General features: G+C 44.0%; 1 protein-coding gene across 1 annotated transcript in view; it reads left to right on the top strand.

Moving 5' to 3' along the window:
- Positions 1–417: 417 nt before the first annotated feature.
- The window catches only part of MTHFD1L (methylenetetrahydrofolate dehydrogenase (NADP+ dependent) 1-like), a 157,618-nt gene continuing 148,540 nt past the window's right edge, over positions 418–9,495 (top strand). Inside the window, exons 1-5 of the mRNA XM_009324158.1 lie at positions 418–555; positions 4,315–4,365; positions 4,443–4,496; positions 7,151–7,275; positions 8,417–8,517. Coding sequence (XP_009322433.1) covers positions 418–555; positions 4,315–4,365; positions 4,443–4,496; positions 7,151–7,275; positions 8,417–8,517 — 469 coding nt within the window. The remainder of the gene's footprint in view (positions 556–4,314; positions 4,366–4,442; positions 4,497–7,150; positions 7,276–8,416; positions 8,518–9,495) is intronic.

The following is a 9,495-nucleotide window of genomic DNA, read 5'->3' on the forward strand; positions in this document are numbered from 1 at the left end:
CATCCATGAAAAGGGGCGGGGTTGCTGCTGTTAGGGCTGTTGGTGCCTGTGTCAAGCTGTAGCAGCCCCAGGTGTGAAGGCCTCTGCTTCTGTCGCCACCCGGGCCTAGGGTATGGAAACGAAGGACCCACCTGAGCCGAGGGCTGGGGGTGGTGGATCCCTGCTGCGCTTCCCGTGGTGGGGCTGGACGAGCCTTCTCATGGAATGGCATAGGCTGGCTATAAAGTTTTGAGCATGTGGGAGCAATGACACACACAGCTGTAAAACAAAGGTGTTCTGGTCTGTTAGGGTTTTCTGTACCTGACTGCTGAACACCAGCCTTCACAGTTTACATGCATGCGTAATTTTGATGATTAAAAGTGTATGCGCCTAAGCATTTATTCCATAGTGCTGACTAACATAGGTTTCTGCTGACTGATGTTAGGAAGGTTTATTTTGCTAAAGATTTGCCTGTTGTTATTGTGTTGCAGCAAAATCACTGAGAATGCAAAAAAATCCTTGGCCTCTCTTAAGAGAGAAAACCCTCAGCTTGAGCCAACGCTTGCCATTGTTCAGGTAAAGTATGTCTGCGTGCTAGCTGCCTGCGAGAGATCCCCTTCGGTACCATTGCTTGTCTGAAACTTCAGAAGTGCACGATGCAGAAAGTAACTTCTATTCAAGCAAAGTGATAGGAGGAGGTAATCCTGCCAGACTGTAGATTGAAGAGTTTTCAGTCTCATAAGCTCTTCTCCAGGCCTGAAGCAGCCACAGCAAACTTCAGGCTGTGGGAAAAGTTTGCACAGGAAGGGAACAATTTCATCCCTTCCTCCCTTTGCTAACACAGTCTTCCCCGTTATAAGTACAGATCGCCTTTTCTCACAGGTTGTCTAAGTTGATTGAGGTACCTAAGTTAAAGTCAAAGCGGTTGTTCTCAACCTTTATTTAGCTCGAAGCTTTTGTTGCAGTCCTGAAAAAAGTGTTTATGTGCCTGAAAACGTGGGCCTCCCTTCACTTCCCACCCCTGAAGTAACATTGCCAGGGTTAAGGAAAGACCCTGCTGCTGCCTGCCAGCCTTGTTGCCTTTGGGCAGCTGTAGCTTATGTGACTGCATTACTGCTGTCCTAGGGAGAGGATAACCGCACTGAGAACTCCCAGTCAGCTCAGAAGGGCCTGTGTGAAATAAATGTTCTGTGTAAAATGTCAGTATGCTTTAGAAGTAGCAGCGCCTTCTAAGGTGAAGCAATCTCATAGTAATTGAGAGCTGTTGTATTACTAATGCCGTGAAGAGCTTTCCTTTCCATCCCAACGGCGCTGCCATCTTTGAGGTAGGCAGTCAAACTCGTAGATGAGGATTGCTATCCCTGCAAAGCTGAGATATGTTCCTCTTCAGATTTCTTAAGGTTTCAAGGCCAAGAAACTGGGGATGTTTGCCATTCAGAGGGGGACCTAGAGCCGTGCAGGCAAAAATATTTTTGTCCTGTTTCCTAGGATGGTGGTGTTGGTTTTGAGTGGGCGCACACTGAATCTCTGACCCAGTAGGTTTTAATTTTAAAACCTAACTATAAATATTTTTTAAGTATTAATAGTGAATGTGAGAAATGCAGCACCAACTTTATTTCAGTAGTTCTTCTAGTGAGGCTGATTGAACAAGCTCTCCCATCTCTTACCCTCCTCGGGTAGTTGCGGTTAATGTTTTCAAATAGCCCTCTAAGGCTATAAGTTTGAGGACTGCTAGAAAAGGAGTGACCTGTCTTCTCAGTGACCTGTTGTTTCTCATTCCTGTCTTGTCTCCATCCAGTTGCACCGTGAGCTGGATGGGGCAGTGATCCACCCTGTGCTGGAGGAGTCTGGGGAGGCTTCCTTTCAGCCACATTAGTCCCTGAGTCTGGTTTTCTGCATGGGTGTTTTATGCTGACACGAGGGAAGGGACATTGTTAGGATGGGAGAGAGCATTGTGTGAGGAGAGGGAGGTTCCTGCTCACTTTTAGTATCAATTGGGATGCATCTACGTCGGTGTTTTGGTTTTGATCATGGTTGTGCTTTAAATGAATGTCCCTCTTGTCCCCATTTACCTCACTTGGTTTGCATCATGAGGTGGCTGTAGGAACATGTGGCCTAGATCCTTCTGGATGAAATTCACCCGAACAATGTTCTCCAACTGTCAGTCACCCTAGCTCTAGTCTGGTTGCAAGGACTGAAGCAGAACTCATTTTAAATATGTATTGGTTAGTACAAAGATGACTTGTTTTAGTTCTTGTGGTGCACTGCTCTACTGGGTAACGTGGGCAGAGCCTTAAGATTGATGCTGCTCTCCGCGTGCTGTGTTGCACCCAGAGGAGCAGAGGGAGGGCAGCGAAACGGTCTCCTTTGCCAGTTGCTCTTGGGTAACAGCAGTCGGCGTAACGTGGTGCCACCTCTGCAGCAGTACCAGGAATGAGGAGTTTCAGACTGAGCCCGCTCTAGAATGGTTTTAGATGCGTTCTTTTCCTTCTCGAGCCACCTGAACCTGATCTGATACCGAGATTGATACCCATGTTGCTTGTTATCTGTGTTGAACCTCAGTCAGAGCTGTGCAACAGCAAAAAATGATTGGTGGCTGCTTCTTAATTTTGTTGAAGCTGAAAACTGATATGTAGCGGCAGGATCCTGCTTAGCAGTGGAGCTGTTGGCCTGCAAAGCTCAGTGAAGCGCTGCCAGCTCCTCTGCACCCCCTGCCCTGCCCCTGCGCTCTGCCAGCCCACGTCCTGAGCTCTGGCCTTGCCTGTGCCGCTCCGCGTGTTGCGATGGGAACCAGTTCAGGGCAGGGACTTTCTGCGCCCGCACGAGGTGAGCGTCCCCCAGCCGGTGCCGCGGGGGTGTTACAGGGGACAGCATGGTACCGCTGGTGGCTGAATCCTCGATAAACCTCTCGAGCAGTCCTGGTGGTTACACGTCAGTGTGGGGATACAGTTCCACATTTACTGGCATAGGGGAGCAGCTGCTGAGCTGTCCTTAATCCCATCTCTTCTTCCCTCGCCACAGTGTGAGCTCCACGTGTGTTCTCAATGCAGCAGCCTCTGTGCTGCCCCTCGCCCCCGGCTGCCAGATTTGGGGAGTGGGAGACTGGTAGTGCGGTGCCAGGGATGCAGGCAGTGCTGGGCTGAGAGAGGGAGCCGGGGGATGGAGACCAAGCCCTCAACCCCTCACAGGAACTGCCTCTCTTTGCGGAGCCTGTCCTTTTAAATGCTCTTTTTTTTCATTGTCAGCAGTCTTGAACCATTTGGGGTTAACAGGTTGGTAAATTGTTACAGGCTTGAACCAAAATCATTTTGGGTGATGCTAGTGACAGACAAAAGCCAGCGCTGGCAGCTAACCACGAAGTGAGTGGCTCAACTCTGACGGGAAGTCACTGGCACTGAGTCTTGTGGAAAAAGCTACGTAGAATACGCTCATGAAATTGTAATGAACCTTTTTAAAATGATTTATTTTGGTCCTGTTGTCTGGGTTGGAAGACAGGTTTTATATATAATCATACAGCTGTGAGAAGTGTTTTATTCATTTTGTTATGAAGCCACAAAGATCTTTGAGGGTGGAACCCTCACTGACCTGTTGGTAGGAGGTTTCTAGTTCTGGATATTGAATTCTCAGATTTATTGTTACAATATATGAAAATATGTGAAGAGCCTCCTAAGATTCAAGAGTAACTTGAAGAGTAAAATTCAGTTGTAATTGTTACAATTAAATATCCTAATATATACGGTGCATATAGGTGTAGAGACCTCAGGGAGGAGGATTCCTGGGTGAGATGGTCTCCCAGGTAAATCTGCCCAGGAGACGCTTCTGTCCTAGCGCGGGTGCCTGCTGGCAATTGGGAGGAACTGAAAACTTCTCTTGCTTCTGTATTGACAGAACTCACTGTAATATATGATGCTAATGATTTGCCTCATTTTTGGTGGTAAGGCAAGCCAGTGTTGTTAGGTGCTATGGGGACGCTGCAGGAAATGCTAGTATTGCTGTTGCCTATTTCATCCTTGTTACACGGCTGGATGGAGAACGGTATCTTCAGATACAGACTGGTACCTTTCTTAAATGGTAGACTTACGTTAAGGAAATGGCCACTCTCGTCTATAAAAGCCAGGTTAATATCAACACACACTTAAATTAATCAAGCCAAAATAAATTTACTGGATGGGCTTCTGTGTCTTTCTTGGAATTGCTAGGCTTTTTATTTGTTTGAATACTAGTAGACACAGACATCCTCACTACGTTTCTTGCATAGACCTGTGCATTACTGCACTCACATTTTTAAATGTAAATTTATTGTTCTAAAACTTAGTTTCTGTTTTGTTCCCCAAGGCACATAATGATCGTTTGATTCAAGAAATGAACAGGAACTTTGCCAAAGAGGTAAGCTTTAGCCGATACACTTGTTATTAAACATGAGCTACTTGTCTTTGGTAATTATAAGTATTTTCTTTTGGCAGGTTGGTCTACGTGTTACTCACATCTGTCTCCCTGAAGGCAGCAGCAAGGATGAGGTAACTGCAGTACCTGAAGGACTCTTCCACTTTCGTCATAAGCTTGTATTTATTGCTGACGTTCATTATCACTTTGAACTGATCCCTATTAACTCAAATTAGGGTTGGTTCTGCCTTAGTTCAAGTAGCAAGTATTATCCCCCTATCAGCAAGTGTGGGGAAAAAAGGGAATTAATGGGCTTGTCTGCTGTCCCCCGGCAAGCTGAGGCAGAATCGGCAGAGTAATGCTTTGTTTTCGTGTCTGGTATTTAACTGCAGCATCCCCTCATACCAGCACGGGTGTCCTATCTCCCACAGTTGCTCTTGTGACTGTACTTGAGTCTTGCCCAAGTTATTCAGGGAAATTAAAGATTAATTGATTTAGAGGGGGAGGGGGTTGAATTTATTTGCCTGTTCATTGATCTTGTAATGCTTAAAGTATTGGAAAAATCATCCACCTCAAATCACTAGAGGGCTGAATTCTTACCTTGTCGAAGGCATTAGGTTGGAGGCACAGCGCTAGTATCAAGTATGTTTTAAATGTGGCAAACCATATTAATATACATGGTTCTGAGACATCCGAAAGTAAAAACAGCAAAGGACTGTGTAGTAAAAGATGCCACTGTTCCCAGCTGGCCTCCTCATGCTTGGCAAGTTTGATAATCCTACAGGCTTGTGAGTTTTGTGTACTGTTTTGTATTTGGTACACTTTGTTTTTAAAATATTACTGGCTTGCAGTGTAATATCAAGAACAGTTCCTCTCAAGGTTTCTGGAAGCTTACTGTGAAGAGTTTTAGTAGTCCAGTTTTGTGGATGATGAATAGTCAGCTACCCATTTAAGAAGGGTGGGCTTTTGAAATGAAGATCAAGTACACTTTGCTGTTGGTAAATGCGTTTTATCTGCTGAGTAACACAGTAGGAAATAGGTAAAATATAGTGAGCATGCAGCAGTAGTTGCTGTTACTTTGAACCAATATCTTAGGAGGTGGCTGAGCTGTGCATGTAAAGAGAAGAGCAGGGTATTTTTGTTATTTGAAGAAAGTTACTTTCAATAAAGTCTGTAACGGTTTGCTTACTCTCCTGCTTACTCACTATGAAGAAGTTCTTTTTCACCTGTTAAAATCCACATGCTAGCTTGCATTCCCTGGTTTGCAAAGGCGGGAGGGATTTCAATACCATGCACTTACTGTTCTGCCATAACTGCCGGCGTACAGTAAAGGCAAGTTAATACAAGATTGCTTTACCCTGCGTGAGTTGTAAGTATTTTAAATGCTGTGACGATGGAAAGCTGAATTAAAGTAAAATGTAATGAAAATGGAAAACTGAATTATTTTCCCAGGAAGCAGGAATATAGTTCAACGTTCATTAGATTCAGGCTATTTATGAACTGTTTCCTTTAAGTGCTGTGTAGACCCCCGAAATTTTGTAGCATCTCAGGATTTTTTTTAAGCGAAATGTGGATGTTTTCACATCCATATTCTGGTGTATACACTCATCCTTACTTTCTATTAGAATGAATACCAGCCCTATTGCTGTCAAATGGCACAGGGTCTTAATATATATGCCTGTTTCTGTCTCAGAAGTCAGCAAACAACAGGGCCATTTCTATACCAGTGACATGCTTGTATAATCTTTGTTAACATGAACGTAGCATGTTCTCTTGGTTCAGAGTTGCAGACGGTCTAACCCCTAGCAAATTCCCCTGGCTTAATGTTGATGGCATATCAAGTGTTTGGGCAATAGAGTTCACAATTATATTGAATAGTTTACATGAAAAGCATTTTAGGAAGGCACGGTATTGGTTAAGGAAAATAAACGTAATCATTTTCTGTTGGGTATTAATCCAATTAAATTATACAGCTTTGTGGTGATTGCACACTGATTTTATTTATATGATGGAAAGACGTGCTCACATGACATTTCTCGCATGAGAAAACTTCAGCATGGTTTATTCCATTGTATTCTTCATGGTCACAGTGGAATAGCATGTATCACTATGGATCAGCATGGCACTTTAGAGGTGAAGCAATCAAGGGTAGGTAGTACAGTCTCGGATGTCAAATATGACCAATTATAAAACATTTGAACTCACACCTGGTTCAGTACTTGAAATTCATAAACTTTTGTGCAGTGCCTTTTCAAAATAACAATTCTCACAAGATGACTGTCAGCTCTTAGGATCAGGGTGTTTTGAGAAGGCAAATTGGTAACAATATATACTGGTTTAATAAAATAAATTTTCTCTTGTAACGCCGGAAAAAACAATTATACAACTTTTTGTCCACGTTCTGTGTTGGGACGTGATCCGGTCCTATTTTGAACGAAGGCTTAACCAAGGCTTCTTATTTCTAAACGCATCTTCTGAAGCCATTACGGTGTTGAGCTTTTGCTGAGATTTGGGACCGCGAAAGACAAAATGGTTTTGGCAGTGTAATGTCACATAATGTGTTGGCTTTGCAAAATGTTTAGAATAGAGTCAGGTGGCTTAATTTGGTAGGCCACGGAAATACAAAACGAGGAAAGCAGGTTATTGCTTTTTCATTTAAAAGTTGCAGTAATATGTGAGGGAAGCAAAGGTGGCTATAAGGTAGTTTTAAAATATAGGGTTTATCCCCTTCTAATTAGATTATTTTGTCTGTTGTTCTGATCTTTAATGCTTTTTATTAACTTCCTAGATTGTCAACGAGATCTTGAGGCTTAATGAGGATCCTAATGTGCAGGGCCTTGCCCTTGACCTTCCAGAAAGCTTATATAGCAGTAAGGTATTAAACGCTGTGAAACCAGAGAAGGATGTGGATGGGTAAGTGAAGCACTGAGAAATAATATTAGTAAACGCAAGGCTGATGGCTCTGTAAACTCAATTTTCCCCTCTGCTTTTCATTAATGGATTCCTCAGTCAGTGTGTCTAGCTGTGCTATTGAGTAGTGATAAAAGATGCCGCTGAATCAATGAGAAGTCTTTTGCTGAAGTAATTTTGATCATTATCTTTTTAATCTTTATATACTGTATATTCAGGACATGGTCTTTTCAAAGAAATCAAAAACAAAGTTCTGATTCACTGATGATACTTAAGGTATTTCAGTACTTCAGTAATACAAATGGTAGTCACAAAGTACTGAACACAAACCCCAAAATTTTCACAAGAAGGATTGATGGAAAAGTTGCAGAGAAGGTTTTAACTTCCTTACAGCACACTCTTGCGGTCGGAGAGTAGGCTATAATAGTTTGGACCCATTAACACAACTTTCCAATCAGTCTTGAGTTGCACTGCTCTCTGGAGAGACCACTGGCATAATTTAGGTGTCTGGCTTAGCATTTTGCTGCTCTTGCAGCCTTCTTGCTCTCGACTGCAGACTGTTACCCTTTTTTTTTAATTTTTTTGCTCTCTCCTTTTTTTTCATGTCAGGAAAAAAATCTGAAAATCTTGCAAATTAGTTATCCTTCCATTATCTGGAGTACCGGAGATTGGCAGAGAATGGAAAATTCAGAGCATCCTTGTGTATGGGAGAGAAGGCAGTGCAGCGCAGAAACACCTGAGTTCCCCCCAGCAAGCCAGCCCGAGCCCAGAAGGATGCATTGCCTCCGGCCCAGCTTGGCTCTGGCAGCGCTGGTCTGGTCCCACTGCAGCCACTGAGGTGTCTCGGCCCAGTGTGCTGTGGGCAGCCCACCGCGATGAGTGAAGAGCCGCCCGTGTATCATGGGCTCATGTTACTTGTTCTAACTCACAGATCCCTTTCCGGGCCTCTGTTGAGGCTCAGTGTTCGTCTAGCTGGGATGTGGGGTGATACAAATTAGCCACAGTACATGACTGTCAAAGGATTTACTTTCATGAGACATGTTTGCTCTTGGGATTAGCTGTTAGCCATGTTACAAGCTTTACTGAGGATTTATGTTGCACAAACTTTTTTTTTTTTTTAAATTGCCGTATTTTTCCACTGCAGATTATCTGATGTAAACCTAGGACGCTTGGTACGTGGCGATGCCTGCGACTGTCTAGTTCCTCCTACAGCGTGTGCTGTGATGGAGCTTCTTGAAGATTTAGGTGAGACCTTCTAGCATAATTATTACATTAATTTTAGCCTAACTAATTTTCTCAATTTTAGTCCTGACTGACAGACAAATATAATCTCACCTTGTTGTGTTTTCTGGTTTGTGTTGTTTTCCCACACGATGTATATTTGTCTCCTGCTAGTGAGGAACCTCAGTGAGATCTGGATGTAATATTTGCAGAAATGGGTTTCAGTCCTATGGATTGTGGAGATTAGGCAGGGATTACCTGCCATCAGTGGATTCAATCTCACTGAAGCCACCTGAGACATCTGAGTCTTCAAAACCAAAAATACAAACACCACTTTGGGATTTCACTCAATTTTGATTAGCGTGAACAGTTGGAGAAATCCAGGTCTTCCTGTAAATAACTGCTGAGCAAATCTTTTGGTTTGGGTTGTACCGTGTAAATGCTAACATTGAAATGGCAGATTTAAACAAGTGGCTTTACAGCGTGTGAAGATGCTGTTAGTTTAAGGCAGCATTTCAGAAGTAGTCTCTCGTAGTGATCCATAATTGTTGAGACAAGGATTTCTGTAACAGAACCGTAAACAGGAGGTCAAATGTACTTAGTAACGAATATGAATGAAAGGATTTGTGCAAATAAAATACCAGAAAACCGGAAGAGCAGTATTTGCTTACTAGAATTAGAGAGTCGCCAGGAAACAACTTCAAACCTGTGGTTTGTCTTACTGCATGGCCTCCGAAAGAGTTGCCCGTAATGCCACAGCTGCTGTGGTTGTGCAGGCACACGGCACTGGCCTGTCGTCAGCCGCTTTGCTGGCTCTTCTGGAGGGCTTTGATAGTGGGTAAAGGGGGGGGGAGTTCGCGTAGACGCTCCAGCTCTGCGGCCCGCTGGAGCCTGATGCTAGCACCTTTGCAGCCGAGGGCGGCTGAACGACTTGCCCCGTGTCGCGCAGGTGGAAAGACCGTGCTGCTGGTGGGAGCCGGCGGGGCGGGGGGGGGCGCCCTG

This window comes from Pygoscelis adeliae, unplaced genomic scaffold (genome assembly GCF_000699105.1).
Source record: "Pygoscelis adeliae isolate BGI_AS28 unplaced genomic scaffold, ASM69910v1 Scaffold105, whole genome shotgun sequence".
NCBI classification, from domain to species: Eukaryota; Metazoa; Chordata; class Aves; order Sphenisciformes; family Spheniscidae; genus Pygoscelis; species Pygoscelis adeliae.